Consider the following 24,527-nt stretch of genomic DNA (forward strand, 5'->3'; position numbering starts at 1 on the left):
TGTTTTGTGAGTCATCTTTACATTTTTCTCAAAGCTAACCGAGTTGCAGTTTACACTCCAGACACAACTACGCTACTGACACCCGTAATGTTTTTATATAAAATATTTGAATAAATGAATGCGACTTTATGTTTGATAGTTTTAAAGAATATATTTCTGTGTTGCATTACTGTAAGTGTCGGGTTTCAAAGTGAATGTTATTTATTTTACTTTTCTGGTCGAGAACATTTTAGAGACTGAAGAGACTGCCGAAGTTTGACTGCTTTGCTTTTATTGTAAACATTTTTTTGATTTTTATAGGAGGGCTGGCAGCATTTGTTCAATAAAAGCCATTACAGATGTTTTTAGTAACATTTGGAAACATGTGGTTGTAGAAAGTGCCTTAAACTGATCGCCTCTCATATAAACTACTTTTTCATGTTTTTGCCTTCATGCCTTTTTAAGGGAAATGGTGAACGCCTGGTTCGCTGAGCGTGTTCACTGCATCCAGCCGTCCCGAGAAGGAACGAAAATCCCGTCTGAACCCTTAACGGTCCTCCATACGCTGGGTCCATCTGATGCACCGTCTCCAAGCCCTACACCGTCCACCCCGACGCGGAAGATCTCGGCATCTGAGTTTGACAGACCGCTTCGTCCCATCGTGGTGAAAGACGCGGAGGGTGCCCTCACCTTTCTGAGTGACACGGAGAAGGTGGAGATGCCGCTTTCCACCTCCCAGCGGACGGTCTCGGGCGGAGGGGGTCTGGATGCGGGTGGAGACCGCTGTGCCCGTCTGCTGGAGCTCGTACGAGACGTTTCCAGCCATCTGGACCTCACAGCTCTCTGTCACAGGATCTTCTTACACACTAATGAGTTGATCGCAGCGGACCGTTACTCCTTGTTTTTGGTGTGTGAGGACAGTTCCAACAGGAAGTTTTTGGTCAGCCGACTCTTTGATGTCGCTGAAGGAACCACTCTGGAGGAGGCCTCCAACAGCGGCATTCGTCTGGAATGGAACAAAGGCATTGTGGGATATGTGGCGGCCACGGGAGAGCCTCTCAACATTAAGAATGCATATGAGGTGAGGCTTCGGGATGTTTTATCTCAATCTGTGTGTGTTTTTACCTGCTGTCGCATGCACCACTGACCTTTACAGTTTACACATTTAAATACAGAATATCTATCTGTCTGCCTATCTTTTTGTCTATCTACCTTTGTGTATTTACATTTACATTTAGGCATTTGGCAGACGCTTTAATCCAAAGCGACTTACATTGCTTTATCCTATACATTTATACATAGGTATTTGCAATCCCCTGGGATTGAACCCACAACCTTGCGTTGTTAACGCAATGCTCTTACCACTGAGCTACAGGAAAGCTGTATATTTGATTGTCTATCCATCTATGTCTATCTTTGTGCCTGTCTGTCTACCTTATCATCTATAATGTAATGGATTTCTGACTTAAAATAAATACTAAATGAAATATAATTTAGGAAAGATGATTTATCCAATCTGGAGTTATTTAAATCGCAATCTTGTCTATTTGTCTACCTGTCTATCTTACTTTTTACATGTCTATTATCTATCTGTCTCTCTGTGTGTCTGTCTTTCTGCCTGTCAGTCTGTCTATTTAACTGTTCTTGTCTATTTGTCTACCTGTCTGTCTGTCTGTCCGTCCGTCCGTCCGTCCATCCATCCATCCGTTTTTTTTTTTTTTTAATCTTATCGGTCTGGAAAACTTGACAAACAAATTCAGATCAGTAAAGTTTAGAATGAAACAGTTGTGTCCTGTGACAGTATAAACACTTAATACTGTAGAAACAGTAGATGTAGTGTGCTGGTACCATTACTAACACAGACGTCTGCTGATGACTAACTTCAGACTGTTAATAAGTACCAGTTCCACTTATGTAACGCCTCTCGGTTTGCAAACGTAGGACGTTCATTTGTCATGTGTACCGGAAACACTGTAACTTTAACTCGGTTTTAGATACTAAAATGCAATTTAGGGTTTTATTCTAGCCTCCCGGATGATGAATACGTCTGAACAAAGTCTTGCTTTAGAAACGCAATCTAGACTCAGTCTACTGAGGTGTGTGTCTTTAATCTGATTTCAGTGACATTATGCAATTCAGTTGCTAACCAACAGTTCGTATAATGATGGCGGTTATTTTTAGCTCTGATTTAGATTTATTGTGTTTTCCTCGGCAAGCCGACAAGGATTAGAGAACAGAAAGAAAGAAAATGAAGGGAATCAAAGATGAAAGTGAGGATCTCAGTCAGCTTCAGAGGTTTTAGCAGATCTCAGATTGTTCAGATATCTGACATTGCTTCAAAACACATTTAACCAACTGTGTTCATGACGAAGTAGTCATTTTAGGTAGAGATGGAAGAATTTTTAAAAGGATACAGCATACATTTTAATATATTGAAAAATAAAGTAACAATAGACACTTAGGGGTGGGAAAAAAATCGATATGGCGATTTATCGCGACATTTCAACCTGCGAGACGTTATTGATACTCTGGCACAAAGTATCGATTTTTTTTTCAAATACAAAAGATCTAAATTCATACCTACACTGTGTTTACCAGAACGGCAGTACCAACATATTTGTTGTGGTGACACTCCCAGATTACGGATGGTCAGATGAAGGGAAATTGTAATTCACAGCGGAGAAGAAATACGAGCATAACGGCTGACCAACAACAAACAAGAAATGCGCCAGCGTCTTTTAAATCAAAAGTTTGGCCGCACTTTGGATTAGTGTGGAGTAATCAGAGACTCGCAGTCCAAAGACAAGCGGAAGAATAAACAAATCTTAAGTCGCTCCACACTTAAAATGCTCATCTAATAGATCATTTTTTCCCATCATTTACAGATGTAGTGATGTATTGTTATAGAATTGCCAAGCGATATATCGATTATCGCAGAATCGGCTTATTGTGATATTATCGGTATCGTGAGCCCTGTATCGAATCGTATCAGGAACGATTCCCACACCTAATAGACACTTCCCTGTTTGTGTTTTGTCAACATATGACATTTATCATCCATAATGTGATGGATTTCTGACTTAAAAGAAATATTTAATGAAAAATTATTTAGGAAGGATGATTTAAGTTATTTGAATCACGAAACGTGGCCATTACATACAGAAATTGTGAGGAGTAGTACAACTCACAACTATATCAAATAATATCGAAATCTATTATTGTTACAGTAAGTGCAATATCCAAAAGACACACGACAACTATATAATACAAGGGGTTTTAAATAAGTCCACAGGAACGGAAAAGAACACGTAAAACAAATTATAACTGACAATGAACTGAGGAAAACACGGGCTGTGTCTGAAACCGCTCCCTATCTCCTATATAGTGCACTATATCGTGTTTCGGCCATTTTGTAGTGGTGTCCGAAACCTGAGTGAACTACTTCAATCACTACATTCGTTCAATCTTTTTTACCCACAATGCACTCTGATTTTGAATCGGCTGGAGGTGATTCTCTGTTAATGCCATGAATGCACGTCTATACACTTGTGTTTGTTGTTGTTGACACTTATTTTCGTGTTTTTTGAGAATAAACAGAAAAAAGTAATGTAATAGACAGTGGTGCTTTATTTTTAATATATTAAATTATTGTATTCAACTTTAAATGTAAATAAACGTGGCAAACAGTTGTTTTGTTCTCTTTGTTAAAAAGGAATAAAAACGTGACAAATAAGGTAAAACTGAACTTGTGAAGCAATTCATAAAGCCACACAGGTGTAAGATAACCATTATGTCGAATGTCTGTGACAACACTGTCAGACACAGGTTATATTACGTCAGTGTCCGAAATCGTTCACTCATTTTCATTCACTTCTTCCTCGTATAGTGGACTCAAATGTCATTCGTTATATAAGGAATAGTGAAGGAGTGAGCGAGGGAACGGTTTCAGAGACAGCAATGGGGTTTAAATACGTGAGGAACATGGAGAACAGAATCTCTAAACAGAAACATGTGCGGGATTAATTAACTCTTAAGGAACTTGGGCAAAGGAACACACAATACAAATCCAAAAACATATTAGAACTGTGACAATAATATATTAATTATATACCAAAATATGATATTAACATATATTTTAAAATAAGGAAATATATACAATTAAAAAAATACATACATCATTTCTATTATTTCAATAGCTTTTATAAAACTCACATTTCAAGGTGATTGTGTGTATTTTTCCTGTGTTTTTATTAGGATCCGCGCTTTAATGCCGAAGTGGACCAGATTACAGGCTATAAGACTCAGAGCATCTTGTGTATGCCTATAAAAAACCACAGAAACGAGGTAAGAGATGAATGTAAACAAAGCTACAGTGTAGTATATATCACCACCACGATGCCTAAAATGAAATGTCATTATTTACTCAACCTCACATTATTCTGAACCCCTATGAATCACAAAATAAAACATTTTCATTTATTAGAGACTTCAGTTCTCTTAAATCAAATGAACCCTTAAAAGATTGGGCGTTATTCAGTTCATGTTTTATTTGATGTGTTCGGCAGGTCGTCGGTGTCGCACAAGCGATCAATAAGAGATGTGGTGACAACAGCTCGTTCACAGAGCAGGACGAGAAGGTGAGAAATCCCTATTATGTGTTTTAAGAGTTGTTTTTCACTTGCTGTTAACGTCACGTTTCATCACGGCAGGAATTTTCTTCGTACCTGGCTTTCTCTGGTATAGTGCTACACAACGCCCAGCTCTATGAAACATCCCAGCTGGAAAACAGAAGAAACCAGGTGTGCAGAATCTCTCACGTTCACGTCTACAGGTTCACTGTGGATGAATGCGCTGGTGCAGCAAGTTTGGTGACGATGTTGTGCTTTGTGTTGTAGGTGTTGTTGAATCTGGCGAGTCTGATCTTTGAAGAGCAACAGTCACTGGAGGTCCTGCTGAGAAAAACTGTGGCAACCATCTTATCTTTCATGCAGGCGCAGGGATGCACCGTCTTCATTTCCGACCGCGAAACAGCAGTAAGACCAACATTTCTTTATTATTTACATTGTTTTAAAAGTTAATGAGTAATTGTGTTTAATCATCGGGATCTCAATATTGGGCAAAATAATTAGGTTCAGGCAGAGGTCGCGTAAGCCGAATATTCTCCGTCATTGTAGGTATTTGTTTATGCAAGTGACAGAAAAATCTGAAGGCTGTACGTCATTTTGACGGATTACACAGTAAGAGGACAGTATCTAATTCCCCTTTTTGTCGAGTTGATAGCATCCAACCATTTCCTTTCACAAGAACGTGATTGTAAGGACATGAAGGGACTGTACGTTTCCCATTCATTACTCATAAACGCCTCATCAGCGGAGACTCGCATGGCGGAGCCAGGGGCTTGTATATGTATACGGCCCATTACCGTCTCATTTGTTTCGCCACAGTTTTAAAACAAACTGAAAATCTTTTTGCACTTTTTATAACAACACAGCGATCTCTCACGTTGTTTGTGGTGTTGTAACTGGATCTGATTCTGCTAAGCGTACATATCTCATACACACATAGGCGCACACAAACCAGCGGTGCAGCGTTTACAGATTTGTTTCACTAGAGACCGAAAGCGACATTTTAGATAAACTTTAACTTTCAGTGAGTGGAAAAAAGTTTTCTGCGTCTTCTCCTTTAATGACCCAACAGCAGCTTAAAGTTACTTGTAAGAGAATAACTAATGCATGTACGTCGCGATGACGTCACAAACATGCTAATTAGCAAGTAATATCAGCTTGCACAATAGTGACGGGTAAAAGTAGATTAAGGAGATTTTTTATGAGCCTGTCCGTCAAAATGACAGACAATTAAAAAGTCTAGCGCCACCTCTGGGTACAGGTTGCTGTTAATATGTCATAGGTCAAAGAGCACACGGGTCACATGACAATAAAACATGGCGGATACAGTACGTCTGAAATCTATTCATACTACCCCCTCACATACTATATAGAATGTACTTTTACTTTTCATGGTGGATAGATAGGTACTTCATTTAAATCAGTACGTATTGTCATAGTATGCGATTTCTGACACAGCGATAGACTAGATGTGTACTCAAAGTTTACAAGTGTTAAGGTCTTACCCTTTGCACATACAGTCTGAAATTTTCTTATGCGTTTTTTCATATTTGGCGCTCCTTTGCACCGGTGTTTGTCAAAACACCCCTCAAAATGCTTGCTAAGGATGCGAAAAATGCAGAAAATCGAACCCAGTCCGAATCTTTTTATGACGGAATGTGTAAATGTGATTGACACAACGTGAGGTCGTATTTATTTTTGAAAATGCAGAAATTTCTGACTTTTACACTTACAGAAGTACAGTTTTATAAACTCAAGTGACCCAGTTTAGTATACAAGTACTAATACTTACTACACAAATTCAACTTTAAAAGGTACTTGAACTACACTTAGTATACTTATTGAAATAACCTTGATGTATACTTATTTTTCGTTAGGGTTTGTGGGTCTAGTGACACTTTACAGATGTAAATTCTAGTTGTTGATTTATCGTCTCTTTTTCAGAAAAGCAAACAAATTAGTTTAAACAAACACATGGGATATGCAATTCTAAAATAATTCAGATGTAAAGTGCATTTTATCACATGTAATGGACGAAATCTTGCAGATACTGTACTGTAGAGTTCTCTGCTGGTCTTCATATTTAAAGAATGATGGTGATTGGGTAATATAGATCACATGTTTAGTGGATAATTCAGTCTCACCGTATAAAGAATACAGAATACATTATTTTACTTCCAGCTGGATTTGATTTACAACCAAATTATCTGTAAATAATATCTTTCTTAGTCTACAAAGAAACAGATGCTTCACCAGGATGTGGGTGTGTATAAAACCTTGAAAAATGATATCTGAGCCCACCAAATCACAGAGATGTTATTCGCAAGGACTTAAGATCACAGACAAACTCTGCAATTAATACAAATGACTAGAGCTCCCCAGGTAATACTAATCTTGTGTGAATAGGGCTCAGGGCACATCAAGCGATCTCTAACACAGCAATAGTGACACATAGTACAACAATGTTTTACTCACATAAGATTGCTGCGCCATTACTATCAGATCCAATATTGACGGCACAGCACTGCTTTTAATTTTAGTCTCTCCACAAATTCAGTGTCGATCTGCGCCTTGTTCACAAAGGAATCCTCGGATAAATGAAACGAACAAACGTTCCTTGTTTTTCCCACATGAGCTGGAACGTCTTTAAAAATAAACATTAACTCGCATTCCTAATATTGGAATCCGAAGGAAGTTTATGCAGCAACTGTGTTCTTCCCCAACCAGGGATGTCACAATATTTAGCTATCTTTAACGGCATGTTTGTTTATTGCTTGCTCGCTCTATCTGGTACCGCGCCACTGGTTCTGTAATGCGGGATTAGTGGGCGGGGCTAGAGATGTAGTCGTTGATATTTTTCTGTGGAGGTGGTGTTCAAGCTATCAATGTCGTCATAGATAGGTGCATTCCAGAACCTGCTGTTTGCTGGGCCTGGTGTCAATAACAGATGTAATCTAGGAACAAGGACGTTTTCAGTTCTGACACTTTCATGATGTTCGCGTGAATACAATTCCCTCTTATATAACAAAAGCTCAGGTTAAAATTGTGATTTTAATACATGCCTCCTTTAAAAGATTAACCTTCTGTGACAAAATAGATACATGTTAAGACTAGCAAAAAAGTTTAAGTTGGGTTTGTGATTAAAAGCAGATAGAGATTTCAAACGAATCATAATTCGCTTTGCAAATTAGTAAACACAAGAAGATAATTCTATGTGCAGATATTGCAGTAATATAATGATTTCGATTTTGAAGATTCCAGATGCGTATAAAGTCGGCTTCAATCGGAAGTACGATTGAACGATCATTGAAGCTCCAAAAAGCAATGTTATGTAGTTCTTTTATATTGCATGTATTGTATGGCATTACACAAACATTTCAAACAAACTTTATAAAAACAAAAATCAGGTTGCTTGTGACTTTTTTCAACTAAAAATGGAAAACTTTTAAAGCGTTTTGGCTGATCATTTACACGAAAATGGGGTTTTGGGGGACTTAAAAACGCAAACTTTCGTTAACGGGTCTCAAAGTGTAAATTTTTGAAAAGGATGGCATTATCGTTTCCGTGGAAGAGGTGACGTTTTCCAAAGATGATGACGGCATACGCATTTGTACCCGTCACTATGGTGCTATGTGATATCACACGTTCAGTCTATACGCATGCGCGAGTATTCGCAAAACTATAATGGCGGACTCCATTCTGCATGTTTGTGCCGCATGACATACTTATGATCATTTCTCCAGCAAAAGGTAGATTTATAGCACCACCACAACCAGCGGACACAAAGTATTTATATGCACACTACAATAAACACACATACAAGCCGTCAAGGCAATTTTAGATTAAAACAGTGTATGTGGATGTGCGAAACCACGTAGGGTTTCCTTACATCGCAACAGCTCCATCCACTGGGCTGGCATGCAGATCGTTTTGATAATGTGGTCGTGTGTACGTGAAACTTTGCAGTTTTTTATTTTTTAAAGGTACTCTAAAAATGATGTGAAGAACAAATGCCATCTGTGATCTGAGCTATAATGAATGGCAATAGATTGTGCAGGACAAAAGAGGAATTTCAATTGGCTGCTGCCGTGCATCCGCTAAAGGTTTTCTGTCCTTCTGTTGATATCAAAGGGAACATGTAACAGGAAGAGCCTGTGAAGTATTTCAGAAGAGACACAGAACAGAGATAAAAGCAAGAAGAGATTTTTATAAACCAATGAATTCTGCCGTGCAGTAATGAAGAGCAGCTCTCATCCAGAAGACCCTCATCACCATCCCTCACTGTGTGTGTGTGTTTTGGACGTCTCAGTGCATTCAGTGCCTGAAATGTTCCATATATTCAGCTTTGCAAACAACCTGAAATAACTTTAGAACAGAAGAGTTGTTTGTCTGGTCGGTTCATTAATGTTGTGCCTCTGGTGCAAACGTAGAAGAATTCATGACCGAATTTCATTATTTTTTTAGAAATTTGTTGTACTATTTATTTGTAACAGAATCGTTTTGTGATAGAATTTGTTATAGAACTTTGCACAACTTTGATGTCCATGAGTCGCCTTCTACATTGCTGTCAATCGCACAATCCACCTCAAAAGTGCACAAAAATGTTTGGGGAAAAGTTGACGAAACTGACGTAAATAAAAAACGTAAGAAGGAGCACCGGATACAGTTTTCATCTCTCAAACTGTTGAATCAGTATGGCAGGTGACAGTCGACTGGAATGTACATTTCACTCTCAATATATTTTTCTCCTTAGTTGATTGTGTAACTTACATTTTAGTGAGGTGGAAATTCGAAGGCACAATTCAGAAATGCACAAACATGAGCGCATTAAAGCGTGACTGCAGGTGGGGCGGTGTTGAGTTTACACAGACGGCCGCACAGTAATGATGTTAAAAAGAAGGAGTTTTCTTCTGTAAATACAGAGCTTCAGTGTGTGTAAATGCTGTTCTTCTCTGTTACAGAACACATTCTCCAGTGTGTTTCACATGGAATATGAGCAGCTCGCTGGATCTGTGGATTTCTCAAAGAGGTGAGCTTTGCCCACATGTGAAGTTAAAAATCTCAAGGAAATATAACATTGCACTAGCAGGGCTTGACATTAAAGGACTCATCGGATGAGCACGAGTTGGTATGATTTTTTAGGGTCTTCCGGAAATGTCTGGAAGATATTTTGCTTAAAAACACTCAATGACTGTGTAAACAAACCCCTTCTTGCCTCGTTAAGAACAGCTCTGCTCACAGCAACACGTTTTGGTGCATGTCTCTTTAAATGATAATGAGTTACAGCGCACTACACCCCCCTTCCGTGTCAACATACCACACGTGTAGTACTGCCATGGCAATGGTTTACCTAAATTATGTTTCCTGAACTCCTCTGGGGTCAATTTCGTTTTAGACGTCTCAAATCCTATGTCCGGAGACAAAAAAATCTGTCACAGCAAACATCGCATCCTAATGTGCTCACATTGTGCGTGTATGCTTGCCTAAAATGGATTTTAGCATTTGTCCTTGAGAAGTTATAACATTACACACACAACGTGAGAGCATAACTAGTAAGCTGTGACAGATCATTCAGCCTAAAGACGAATGATTTGACAAGTTTAAAACGAAACTAACCCGTAGAGTTCACCCCTGTTCATTAGCAAAATAAACAGCTTGCCACAGTTAAACATATTAACTCACATAATGTATCAACATTCACACAGTTAAACTCCAAGTGCCCATTTGCCAAATAACATAAATATAGAGTACCGTAAGTTTAACACTGGCTTGAATGTTGTTCTATTTAGCCCTTGACTGACTTAGCTCCCCTCGCTAGCATATGCTAACACATCCTCCTATATACGGTACATTCAATTCAGACTGTTGATAAATATTACTTACAATGGCAGCTTTGTCTCGTTCAGTTGGTTTCGATTCCTCTTGAGGAACAACTTTGAAGCTAATCCTGCTTGTTCTGTCCCAGGTTGATCCGGCTTGAAGTGAATCGGGCAAACAAGCAGGTTTTTGTTTTGGTTTCTGAGGGATTTTCACGGGCGGTTATATTATAATAAGATCCTGCTTTTACGTCACAACAAAATCTGAGCGGCTTGATTTCTCACATGCTTGCATGCTAGTGTTATTTATTATAGTAAACTGCATTAAGATTTCAAGATACTAAAGTGTTTTTGAAACATACTATAGTATTCTAAAATTTATCAATTTACAACTCTGGAGATGAAGTTCATTTGTTTATATCCTCAAACAGTGCAAAGACAGTCAAATCCTCGACCTTCGCTCATGTAGTGTGTTAATCTGTGCACCTCATTCAATCAGACAGGCAGAACAGCCAGATCACATATTTAAATAACAGGATTCTGCGTCCGCATCTAGTTGTATGGACTCAGTGTGCTGTGCCTTTTATTATTGTCACACACAAACAAGCACAACGACGACAAATGCACTTCACACAAACACGCAGCTCTGTCAAATGCACCTATTCATATTATTTTTAGCACAACCCTGTTTTTTTGGTAGCACTGTTATTTTTCCAAGTTACTTGTCCGGTCGGGCAAGTATAATTCTCTCTCACTTGCCCATACCAAACGTTAACTTGTCCATGGAAAGAGGACAAGCTTTAATGTCGAGCCCTGATACAGGTATACAAGGCAAAACAAACCATCCATATATAAAGGAATAGTACATCCCAAAATGAAACTTCATTTGAAAGAGTCATATTCAGGTTTTGAAGGTAAGGTAAATAAATGTAATTTTTGGGTGAATTGTCCCTTTCAAACAACTATTTTATACTTTATAAATTGAATTAAATCTGGGACATAACTTTCCCTAGTTTTCTCAAATCCTGAGAGCAATTTTGCTTCAAACACCTCCAGAACAATAACTTTGCTTGATTTGTAAAAAGAGCTGATCAGGTGATGTAACAAGGAATATGTTTATATGAGGTAATGCATTTCTCCTCAATAAACAGAGCCGTGCCTTTGATCAAGCGAGTCGTAGCTTCTCTGAGAACATTTCATTCTCAGGGCAAATGCACTTTGTTCTTTCACCCGTAAATCATAAGCATTTCTCAGCCAGTATTTATTAGCATGATCTCAATAATATTATGGTTTTCTTTTTTATACATTGTGGATGAATACTTTTATAAATGTTGACTTCGTTTTTTATCCAATGGCATATACAGTAGGTATCTTGAAATCGTAAGTAATTTTTTCTTGCAGAATAATTTGTGTAGTTGTAAGCCAGTAGTCAATTTATCTGTTAAATGTGTATATTAGTTTTTAATTAGTCACATCCAGATTTAAGAGGAGAATTTAACTATTTTCATTGGTTCTGAACTGTGCTGTTTTAGTTTAAACAGATGTATTTTCCCTGGTATTAACCTAAAGCCTGCCTTAACATAAATATTACTTTGCATGCAACTATCTATATACTGTATTTCTATTGGATTTGTAAGTCAAGAAATTTATTCTCAGTTATTCAAAAGACAGAGTGGTATGTGAAATATTTAGTGTTTTTATTTTTTGAGTCTAATGGAATCATGAAGCTGAAGTATTTGGGTCATGTTAAGAACACTTGGAATGTGAATCTCAAACGGTTTTGCCTTAGGACCCAAATTGTATGACCCAATGCAAAATGAATATTCAAACATTGAAAATGAAAACAGTTTGCCAAAAAATATCGTGTAGGATTTATAGTGCAATATAGTATATGGGTATGTGTTGTATATGCCATGTAGTAAATAACATATGATGTTTCTTACCATATATAATATGCTGTATTTTAAGTATATGCCATATATGATGTTGAATTGCTTGTAGTATATGCTCTACAGTATATGATCTATTGTGTCATATAATGTATACGTATATGTTTAGTGTAAAGTGCTAAATAGTACTGTTTATGACATTTATGGTTTATAGTGCTGTGTAGTATATACTGTATATGTTTAGTGTATAGTGCTACTTATGCCATTAATGGGTTGTATTGCTATATAGTAATGTATACGATGAATATTTTTATGTAGTATATACTGCATATATGTATAGTGCTATATAGAACTGTATAAACCATTAATGATGTATAGTGCCATATGTATAGTGCATAGTGCTATATAGTATATACTGTGACTGTATGGTGTGTAGTGCTATAAAGTACTGTTTATGCTGTATTGTGCTTTGTAGTAGTGTACAGCATATGATGTATAGTGCTATATAGTATATACTGTATATGTTTTGTGTATAGTGGCAATGGTACTATATATGCCATTTATGATGTACAGTATAGTGCTGTAAATTATTTGCTGTATATAATGTTTACTGCTAGTGTATCCTTTCCTGTATGATCACATAAAGATGATCTGAAACATCTTTGTTTTTACAGGGAATGTGATGTCAACAGGATTAACTACATGTACGCTCAGTATGTTAAGAACACTATGGAGCCGCTGAACATCACAGATGTCACAGAGGACCAGAGGTTTCCGTGGACAGTGAGTACACAAGGGAAATAACCACAGGGTCAATCCCTCTCTGAGATCCGGATGTTTTTTGGCTTTGACACAACTCTCATTCATCCAGTCACCCAGCCCATTTCTGCGCTTTAAAGCCACAGGAACATTTTATTGCTTTTTATAGCTCAGGAAATTTGCGGGAGATCATGGTTAAGTTTTAGCTCTTTGGCTGTGCAGCATGAATGTAATGTCAGTATTATTTAGCTTAATGTCATGTGGTATTAAAGTGATTGAGTTGAGCTTTGTAAGCAGTATTTAGAACAAAAGGATATTAAAGAAGGCTCTGGGATTTACATATTAATTTCATCTGGGGTTTTTCTTTCCTATGGGAACTGCAATTCATCCCTTATATCTTCTTGAATGTTAAACTCCCTTAACTTTTTTTGTCTCACTTTAATAGAGTGAAAATCTACAGCTGTCAAACTGTCAAGTGAAAAGTCTTTTGTGCACACCCATTAGGAATGGAAAGAAGGACAAAGTGATAGGTATGTCTGTTTTATACCACACATAACCTTAAGCTTCATCAGGATCAGTGTATGGTCAGATATTCATCGATGATCATATCTTTATCAAGTCCTACAGTTAAGAATATTTTAGGTTGATTTTTAATTTCTTCTGTCTGACACTCGTTTATGTTTCATTCTCGTGTCCTCTTTTCCTTCTACACATTTTCAACTTGGGATTGATTATAATGATCTTAGTTCACACACAAGAAAATACAAAATAATGTTTTTTACAAAGATAAGGCTACAAGAATACTTTGTATTTTGTATCTATACATCTAAGTCTTCAAAATAATGACCATAACTTTGTATATCAAACAGTCTAGAAATCTTTCCACTTGATTATTTGTTCTTAATAGCAGTCATGTTCTTGTTCACAAAATGTTCCCAGTTTAATGAATTAAAGCATACAGAAACATACGGGTGGTAAATGATGACACACTTTTCCTTTAAATGGCAAAATGAACATATCCCATCTCTGTTTTCAGATAATGTGGAAATAGCAAAGCTTGGCTTTTTCCAAAGGTTTTGCCAGATAAAAGGGTTTCCAGAGGAACGCCCTCTTGTGCCAGTTTGTTTTAAGAGATGCCCTGTTATGTGCTTTGGCCTTTGAATGCAGGTGTGTGCCAGCTGGTGAATAAAATGGATGATTCTTCAGGAGAAATCAAAGCCTTTAATCGTAATGATGAGCAGTTCCTGGAGGCCATCGCTTTATTCTGTGGCCTGGGCATTCAGAACACACAGATGTATGAAGCGGTCGAGAGAGCTATGGCTAAACAAGAGGTCACGCTTGAGGTGAGTGTCATGCACATCTCAGGAGAATGAACAGAAAAGTAGTCAGACGCTATGGAATAACAGATGAAGTGTATATTATTTAGTTTTATTTTATTAAAATGGGATATGACAAAAGACTAAGAAGGGTCAGAATATAGTTAGACTGGTTCTTTGTTTCTGTGTTACATTGCAAAATTGATATTTAAACAATTTATAAAAAATAATGTTAAATTTGACCCAGCAGCAAAACTCTTTTTTTATACAGTGAATAAAGATAAATTGCATTTAAGCACATGAAAACATAATCATCAGTAGATATAGTTTTTAATTTTCTGAGACACTGAATTTTGGGTATCTGTAATCTGTAAGCCATTATCATCAACATTTCAAGAAATAAAGGCTTGAAATACTTCACTCTATGTGTAATGAATCTATATAATATATGGATTCTTATTGCTTTATTAATTAATTAAAACAGCTAATAATTTTTACTTAAATTAACATGATAAAGAGGACAATCAAAGACCATGTGAAACATGAATGAAACCAAATAAAAAACTGTAATAACTCTTTTGTTGTTGTTTTTTTCCTCGCTGCGAGCGCTTTTTGTCAAAGTCAGGAGCTCTTCACTGCAGCTGACACAACGGCTGCTCGCTCGTGTTGTAATCTTCACCTCACAGCATCTAATAACAGAATACCAACAGAATTTTGACATTATACTGGCAGATCTGTTATTACAGGCTCACAGACAGCAGGGAAAAACATGACTGATGGTGTATCAGGTTTTGTAAGGCAGGAAAGAAACTTGTTTTGGGGTAAAACCATTTGGTTCTATACTGTACACTCAAAAAAAGTTGTTGAACGAATTTAATTAAATTAAGGAAAACTTTTCCACGAAATTGAATTGAAACGATTCTTATAATCTTGTTGTATAAACTTATTTTTTTTAGTAGTCTTGATTAAATTAATTTATGTCATATACATGCATATTTTACATAAAAAGCTCTCAAAAACATATTTAATAAATATTATGAAACATTATATATTATTAAAATATTTTTAATGTTTATTAGATTATTAAAATTGTGTTGATTTAACTTAAACGAGTTAAGTAAATTGAACAAGCAAGCAAAAATATTTTTTAAGTGTATATGAGTGAGTGATGTCATGTGAGGCCAAGTATGGTGTTCCATATTCGGAATTTGTGCTCTGCATTTAGCCCATCCAATTGCACACACACAGCAGTAAGTAACACACACCGTGAACACACACCCAGACCAGTGTGCACCCGTTGCTGCGGCGCCCGGGGAGCAGTTGGGGGGAACGGTGCCTTGCTCAAGGGTCTCAGAGCGCTGATCATTCACATCGACGATTTGATGCAAATTCAGAAATACTTTAGATACACTGTTTGTTACACTTAGCTAACAAGAAGCGTGCACAAACCGCAACAAACTCATTGGTGGACGCAGAGGACTTGCACCAACATCGAGAAAAAGAGTGCATGTGAACACGGGAAAGCAGACGCCCACGTGGCCTCGTATCAAACAAGTCAGGAAAGAGAGAAGTCTTCTAGTTAATCGATCACAGACACGGTCGTTATCCCGGATAAAAAAATGACAAAATGTGACGCCAAATATTCTCGGGCGGCTGTTCTGGGTCCCGTCTGCAGAACTCGTAGGCAGATTAAAAATCTGAAATTTCAGGAGAAATATACATAAGAAATGGTTTGTGGCCTTCCTCAGATCCTTCCAAATACTTGAGATTGCATTTGCAATGAACGTTTGTCTTTTTTTTTGAAGGAAGCTTTACCCTTTAATATTATTCATGTTATATGTGTCTGCAGGTTCTGTCATATCATGCATCTGCTGCAGATGAGGAGACCCGAGCGCTTCAGGTAACTTTATCTCATCTTCATTCTTACTTGCGTCCGAAATGCCATAGTATGACAATACTATGAAGTGTAATAATGAAGTGCCTACATTACCTAGCCACCATTGAAACAGTTCGTTCTTTAAAGTATATGTGAGAATAGATTTTGTACATGCTGCATCTGCCATGTTTGATTGTCGTGTGACCCGTATGACCTTTGACCTATCAGCTGTTCCTAGGCGTCGGTACAAACATAATTTATTCATGTGAAATTCATTAGTCTGGACACTCGCTTTGACGTTTTCTGCTATTTTTATTTGATTCAATTTTGAGATTTGACTGTTGCTCAGCTCCCGTTGCATCATGGGATAGAGAAGTGTAGCAGTAGACCATCCGGGTATTTCTCGCCTTCGGTTTTGTGCATACCGAGGTTTCAGATGTACTAGCCTGACTCGCACTAATTTTCGCCCACTGTATAGAAGGAAAGTAGGCGATTTGGGACGTATGGTATGTCTAGAGCTTAACAGACGACATGACAGATGTCAGTGAAAACAGTTATTGGCATTGCATCTTCTGCTCTGAATTGATCTTTGACATCAGGATCTCTTCACATCATAAATATTTATATACGTAACCTCTATACCCCCAACCTCTTCTCTGGATGGTTAAACAGACTCTCTGACATCTCATTGTTAAAAGTGACGGGTACGTTCATGCATTTGGCAGACGCCTTTATGAAAAGAAGCTTGCTCAGGAATACATGCTTATCAGCACGTGTGTTTTCAGGAAATTGAGCTGTAGTTAGTAGCTAGTAAAGGAATAAGACAGCACACGGTATGACTTACTGTATTTATTTATATGATGACAAATATTATTTTTGCCGGACCGCCGCCTCACAGAAAGGGATTTTGTTGGAGGATGCAGGTTGCTATGATACAAGCTCTCAGGTTGAGATGTGGAAATGATTAGAGTCATTAAAGTGATCAGTAATACCACGTAATCATAGTCAGAGCCAAACATTTCACCTTCATTACATCAATTACTCTAATGATGGAAAGTCAGCCTGTTGATTTATCTCTAACAATAATTTATAAGGCGAAAGATTTACAGCACACAAGTATACACTTCACTCAACTTTTTGGGTAACATTTTTATTTATTTTTAACATATACTGTATATATTTTGAATGTTTTATGAATTTGTGAATTTGAAAAGAAGTTGGGCTTTCGTAAATGTAGCTTTGTGTATAATTTCTCGCTGAATTCTGCAAAATTCCCTGAAGAGATGCATGTTCACTTTGCAACAGAAGCATATCAAGCATTTTTTTATTCACTTAAAAATCTCCAGAACAGATTTTTTTTGAACAGGACATGAAATGATCAGATCTGCCATTTCAACATTGTTAGAAGAACAAATGGTTATTTTGTTAAATCAGCAGAAGAATAAATGTCATGTACAGTTTTAAATTGACTCTCTTTTACTTCAGGAGTCATTTGGTATCTGAGAGTTGTGAAATATTTGGGCATGAAAATATAAAATATAAATATATTTTTGGAATATCAGGTGTATATATGAAGTCAATATAAAAATGAATGTTGGAGAAGTGATGGATGAATATGGGATCTGTGTTATGTATTTTCTGCAGAGATTACACAGATGATGCTGAGCACAGCTCATTCATTATGAATGACAGCCAGAAAGATCTGCTGCCCTGCACTGTGTGCTGTGTGTGTGCTGTACTGTGTGTGCTGTGTGTGTGATGTGTGCGCGTCTGTGCTGTGTGTGTGTGAGTGTGTGCTGTGTGTGTGATGTGTGCGCGTCTGTGCTGTGTGTGTGTGGTGTACTGTGTGTGTGATGTGTGCGCGTCTGTGCTGTGTGTGTGTGTGTGTGTGTGTGGTGTACTGTGTGTGTGATGTGTGCATGTCTGTGCTGTGAGTGTGTGTGTGTGTGTGTGTGTGTGGTGTACTGTGTGTGTGATGTGTGCGCGTCTGTGCTGTGTGTGTGTGTGTGTGTGTGGTGTACTGTGTGTGTGATGTGTGCGCGTCTGTGCTGTGTGTGTGTGTGTGTGTGTGTGGTGTACTGTGTGTGTGATGTGTGCATGTCTGTGCTGTGAGTGTGTGTGTGTGTGTGTGGTGTACTGTGTGTGCGAGCATGCGTGCGAGTGACCGACTGCAGTTTAGTTGAATACTGTCTTCTCTCTTCACAGACGGCTGTGATTCCCTCATCACAAAGCTTCAGACTGCTGGACTTCAGCTTCAGCGATTTCGACCTGACAGATGTTGAGACCACACAGGCAACCATCCGCATGTTTGTGGACCTCAAGCTTGTGCAGAACTTTCAGATTAAATATAAGGTTTAAATACATTTTACATCTGTCCGTCTGTCTACCTATTGATACTAGTCTCAGACCATAAGAAAGACAAATCACAGATGTTTCTCATTTCTCATCTCACATCAATGAGATTAAATAGAGAGCAAAGACGAGTCTCACTTGTGTCTCGGATATTTCTTCTCAACAAAGAGTCAAAAATCTCATCGAGTTTCAGAAGGGATGTCAACAATGTCTCAAACTGAGCTCAGATTTGTCAAGTCTGCGATCAAAAGTCAATATTATTGAAGATCTTAACAGATCTCAAACATTTCTCATCAAATTTAATCAAATCAAGATTATTTTACCACTACAATCTATATTCATTTTACACCTCCATACCCTTCACGTGCAAATACACTTTTATTTCTGTTTTCATTTCTCTAAAGTGGTTTTATAAGACACACCTGACCATCTGAACTTCTAAAAACATGAACCATAAAGCTGTAATTAGATATTGAAGTCGATATGGAAACAGACAAACTTTGATTTGTTGGCAAATCTGAGCACAATTTGAGACATTGTTGAGATCTTTTCTCAAAAGCTACAGAAGAAAAAGTCACTCTGTTCTCTAAACTGTGCATTATTAGCTCAAATAACCCGATGGAAGAGCTGTCTCAGATCAGATCACTGCGGCTCCATTTATGGCCTTCGGGGTTGACGTGAGGTATCTTCCTGGCAGGACATTCAGACAGCGTTTTTATTGGTTTTCTGGGCGTGACTTACCCAAGACAGAGTAAATGAAAGCAGGTTTACCAGAGGCCACCGCCAGCGATCAGACTCTTCTGATGATAATAGACACCTGACCTCAGAACAGATCTGAATGCGAGCCTATAAAAGCATGCTTTTGTTTGCGGATCAGGACCAGCCCGTGCATGGTGGTGTGAGCTGTGTTGGGCAAGTTACTCTGAAAAGTAATCCATAACCAGTAACTAATGACATTTTCACAGTGTAATTAGATACCTGTACAAGTTACTAACTCCAAAAAGTATTTAGTTACTAAGTTACTTTCTATATCCAACATCAACCTTGATTAGTAAAGAGATTCGACGATAGACATGAGACGGCTCTTTTAATTCATTCAAATAAATAATATAAAACAACGTATAGTAGTATTATATACTGACCAAATGTGAGAAGAACACATTAAAGCAATTCTGATGTCAATTGCACTATTGCACACACACATATATTTCACAAAGTATTTCGTTAAATTACATCAGAAGTAACTGCAGTGTTGGGGAGTAGTTAACTTCAAGTAGCAACGCTACTAACATAACTACGTTTTTCAGTAGCTTGGCGGTAGCTCAACTACTTTTTTAAAAAGTGTGGCTTTCTCAGTAGTTAATTTACTACTTAATTAATAACAAGTTAGCTTTACGTTTCACTGAGAAGAAGTATTAAATATGAATCTTATGTAACTAAAAATAATAAATAAACAATACAATGATAATGGTATGTATTACATTTTACTATTTATTTAAAGCATAATAACACAATAACACATGTTTATCACATCACACAAAATGTAGTATACTTTAGTATTGTAAATTGTAGTATATTACAGCTGTCAAATAACATATACAACAGTATTCTGTAGTATCTAGCTATAGTAAATTCATACACTATAAATTCTTTAGGATACTTTAATATTTACTAAAGTAAAAAAACAGGTAATTGATTTAACAGTTTGCTATAATAAATATTACACTCCTGTATTTTTTTAATGTGAGAGTGTAAAAAATCTCAAAGAAGCTAGTTTGTTTTTTATAATAACTTTTAAAGTAACTTTTTTATTCACGAGTAGCTAGTAGCTTAACTAACTACAATTTCAAAATAACTTCCCTACACTGAGAAACTGTAATTAAATTACAAAAATTTGAAAGTTATCCCTTACTTTACTTTTCAAGGGAACAGGGATTAAATTACAGTAACTATTAAATTACTTAGTAACTAGTAACACTCAACACTGGGCGTGAGTTAAGGGACTTTTATTTATTTATGTTTTCTGAATGTTTAGGAAACATGTTTGAAAACATTTAATATTCTTATAAACCCATCTTATTCATTAACTGCTAAACCATCCCCTAATATCAATCACAAAAGAAGTCTTTCAAGAACAAGTTCCTTTTTGAGATTTAGTTGAGTTCTCAATTGTGTCACGTTTAGTCTCAGATGTTTCTTCTAAAATTGTTTAAGAGAAATGAAAACAGAGAATGTTCTCGGGAGAAATATACGAGACGCAGAAGAGATTTAAGCAAAGTTTCCATTTGCTCTCTATTTAATCTCATTGACGTCTTTTAGAAAAAAAACTGTTTATTATTGAGATCTCTATAACTGTGATTTTTCTTTCTAATGACCAGTATCTTGCATGATAAAGCAGATTTTGGCCTTCTGTGTGTTTTGGTGGAGCTTTGACTCGGTTGTTCTCTCTCTCTCTCTCTCTCTCGTTCAGAATTTGTGTCAGTGGATTTTCAGCGTGAAGAAGAACTACAGAAAGAACGTTGTCTATCACAACTGGAGACACGCCTTCAACACGTCTCAGTCCATGTTTGCGGTTCTTAAAAGCGGGCAGGTTCAGGTCAGTGACTCTGGTAGATAGCAAAACGGGTCAAAGGTCACATCGGTGATCTGCATCTCTCTTACAGCTTCTGTATTTATTGGCGCCGATCGGTAACCACATTGACATCTATTAACACAACTGAACAGTAATGAGATGCATATTTCCTGAGGTTTATTCATGATTCAATCTGTGTTTTTGGTTTTATCATCAATGTTGTGTATTTACATGTGCCTTTAGTAAGAGTTGTCCTTTTAAAGTGCCCGAGAGCATTGAACTGTTTCTTTTTATAGCGAGCGCCGTTTGCAGTTAAAGCAGAAATAGAAGTGAACAGTTTTACTGTGTGTTCCACTGTTAAGGTCATCTGTTAATCATTTAAAGTTATAAACTCCTCTAGACGGAAAGATCTGCCTTCTTTCAATAGTAAAGTCTTTTGGCTGTTTATTGGGAACAGTGTTTTAATGTCGACTCAACCATTCTGATCATAAAACATTTCTCACTCCAATTGACACGTTTACTAAGATTTTCTAATGTTTTTGTGCAGAAATCATATGTTTAGGCTAGTTTGCATGATGAGCAGATTTGCATGTATTCACGTAGCAGAAGCTTTAACCCAAAGCGAGCATTTAACATTTATAGATTGTATTAACATATCTCTGCTGGCCTTCTGAAACCTCCTTATTTCATGGTGTTAAAGGGGTCATATGACACGGCTAAAAGGAATATTATTGTTTGTTTTAGATGTAATGTAATGTGTATACACGATTTAAGGTTAAAAAACACTGTTTTTGACGGCACCTCGCATGTTTGTATCTCCTCTTTGCTCCGCCTCTGTGAAATGCACAGATTCTTAACAAAGCTCATGGCTCTTAAAAGTGTGGTGTGCTATGATTGGCCAGTTAACCAGTGTGTAGTGATTGGTTGAATACTGCAAGCGTGTGACGGAAATATAACACGTCTGACTATATTTGGAACATCAGGTTCCTCTTGTACTGACAGCTACACCACCTTACTTGAGTATACATTTGGGCGGTCTTAGTCAAATCAGATCACCAACTGACAGGTCTAGGTGAGCATTCGCTTTTAGATAGAACGCATCTTTTCTACCGAGACTTTCATTTTTGCAATTGTACATGTCTAATACATGCATGGGCAACTTATAACACACCAAAGACACAGAAAAACACACATTGGCACCATATGACCCCTTAAATGTTTTGTCATAAATCCTTATCATAAGTCATCCTTTATGATTATCAATGGGTCCTACAAATATCCAACCAATAAAAAGTATTTCAAAAGTGCTTGTCTGCAGAAAGAAAATTCTGTCATCATTTACTCACACTCATGTAATGTTATACGTCTATAAACTTTGTTCTGATGAAGACATTTGGAGTCATTTTCAGTTCTGGGACGTCATTAACTACCACAGTAGTCAAAGGTGCCCCAGAGCTGTTTGTTTTCCTAACCTCTTCAGAATATGAAAAAAATATCCACAATGGTAGTGGATGATGTCCTGTTTTTATCTTCTAAATATATTTCTTTGTGTTCATCGGAAAGAAAACATTTCATCAGACAGGTTTGAAACAACCTGAGTGTGAGCAAATGATGACAGAATTTTAATTTCCGGGTGAACTGTCCCTTTGAAAAGTAAAGCGCTTTTCCATTTCCTGTAAATCTAGGTTTCAGAAGGACAGAGACGATGTAAAATGTTTTAATAGCTGTATTTTGTGGTCTTTTTAGAACTATAAGCAATACAACGTAGACATCGGCTCATCATTTGGAGATCTTTTAGTGTTCAGTGTTGAGATGTGGTGTAATGATGTGTGTTCATTGACAGAATAATCTGAGTGATCTGGAGGTTTTGGCTCTGATGATCGCAACATTGAGTCATGATTTAGATCACAGAGGCGTCAATAACTCCTACATCAAAAGGTTTGTGCTGCTTCAGCTGTGGTGTGTTTTATGGATTTAGGTCAAACTGAGATGAGCTTGTGTTACAGGAGTGAACATCCGCTCGCTCAACTCTACTGTCACTCAACCATGGAGCATCATCACTTTGACCAGTGTCTTATGATCCTCAACGGACCTGTGAGTACATGACACACCTTCCCAAAGAACCCAACCGTCTTTTTAATGCATGTTTGCAGGTTTTGAGTTATTTGTAATGTGAAAATGCAGCACAGTGTTTGTAAACATTGTTAACAGTGATCCGACATCAGCTGACGATGAGTCACTTTTAATATTAACCTCATTGTTATCTAACACAAGAGGTTTTCAATCGTACACACCACAGACCCTCATGTGTGTCGGGGACCCCCATCCTAAAGTCATCTATCTTTTTTGAACTCGCAATTCAAACACTGAAAATCTTTCATTAATTATTTGATGTGTGTTTAACAATTTTTTAAGTTTTAGTTTTCAAAATAATATTTTTTTTCTTTTTAAATGCATCTATTCTTAAATAAGTCAAATCTGTTTAATAAATTAATAAGAAATATTTTGGTTATTTGAATCACATTTTATAGACCACTTCGCATGATGTAAACACTGGTCCAGAAGCACTTCCGGATTCAGTTTTTATTTATTGTTTCACACATAATAAATACGTAATTAATTTAATTATACGTGTCATTTATAATTAAATTACACACATCATTATTTATTGACTTACACATATAATTAAATCTTAAAGAGACTTGTCTAACGTTTTAAATCGGTTATAAATATTCTGTTGTTTGTGTTTTGTTTGGATGAGCGTTAAACCAGCAGTAATTATTTAAACCTCATTATTTCTTTTGACTTTTGTCATATCTTAATTTGCTATTTCTCCATCTTTAGAGTAATTCTCTTGACTCCTCCTCAGAACCGAGTTAGAGAAGTTCAGTTCTAATGCACATGTCATTTTCCAAACGGAAGTGAGCATCCCTATGCCCTACTCCCTTCGAAGGGCCGAGCCCTTGAAATGAACTCTTTGGAGGGTGTGGGGCAAAACTGTCTCTTCCTTGAAGTGACCATGTCATGTACGCTTCATTAACAGACTTCTGAAAGGGCCCTTCACAAAGGGATTGAGATTTATGTTTGAGTTTGGTACACTCATTCAAATGGCGTCCACTTCACGAAGGGCCCTTCAAGGGCGCATTGATGCCGTTTGGAAAATGCCCACATTATGCATGTCATGTGAGAAAGTGTTGAGGGAGTTTTACCGTGTGTTGTGTCATTGTGTCTGGGTTTGTTGTTGTCATGCAGACATTATCTGTGTATTCACCTGACGTGCCCTTTGACACAGTGTCATGTTTGATGGGAAATCGTGAATCTGTGCAGTAATAAAGTGTGCTGA

The 24,527-nt window shown here is 37.2% G+C and overlaps 1 protein-coding gene across 2 annotated transcripts in view; it reads left to right on the forward strand.

Annotated features, from left to right (window-relative positions):
• The window catches only part of pde5ab (phosphodiesterase 5A, cGMP-specific, b), a 40,533-nt gene that overhangs the window by 10,566 nt on the left and 5,440 nt on the right, over positions 1-24,527 (forward strand). For both annotated transcript variants that reach the window (XM_056755723.1, XM_056755646.1), the window contains exons 2-15: positions 445-1,060; positions 4,234-4,323; positions 4,545-4,616; positions 4,689-4,778; positions 4,875-5,012; positions 9,566-9,633; positions 12,984-13,092; positions 13,514-13,598; positions 14,236-14,411; positions 16,234-16,284; positions 18,466-18,612; positions 21,083-21,208; positions 23,028-23,122; positions 23,191-23,278. In XM_056755723.1, the coding sequence (XP_056611701.1) occupies positions 445-1,060; positions 4,234-4,323; positions 4,545-4,616; positions 4,689-4,778; positions 4,875-5,012; positions 9,566-9,633; positions 12,984-13,092; positions 13,514-13,598; positions 14,236-14,411; positions 16,234-16,284; positions 18,466-18,612; positions 21,083-21,208; positions 23,028-23,122; positions 23,191-23,278 (1,951 nt within the window). The remainder of the gene's footprint in view (positions 1-444; positions 1,061-4,233; positions 4,324-4,544; positions 4,617-4,688; positions 4,779-4,874; positions 5,013-9,565; positions 9,634-12,983; positions 13,093-13,513; positions 13,599-14,235; positions 14,412-16,233; positions 16,285-18,465; positions 18,613-21,082; positions 21,209-23,027; positions 23,123-23,190; positions 23,279-24,527) is intronic.

Source organism: Triplophysa dalaica, chromosome 1 (assembly GCF_015846415.1).
Source record: "Triplophysa dalaica isolate WHDGS20190420 chromosome 1, ASM1584641v1, whole genome shotgun sequence".
NCBI classification, from domain to species: domain Eukaryota; kingdom Metazoa; phylum Chordata; class Actinopteri; order Cypriniformes; family Nemacheilidae; genus Triplophysa; species Triplophysa dalaica.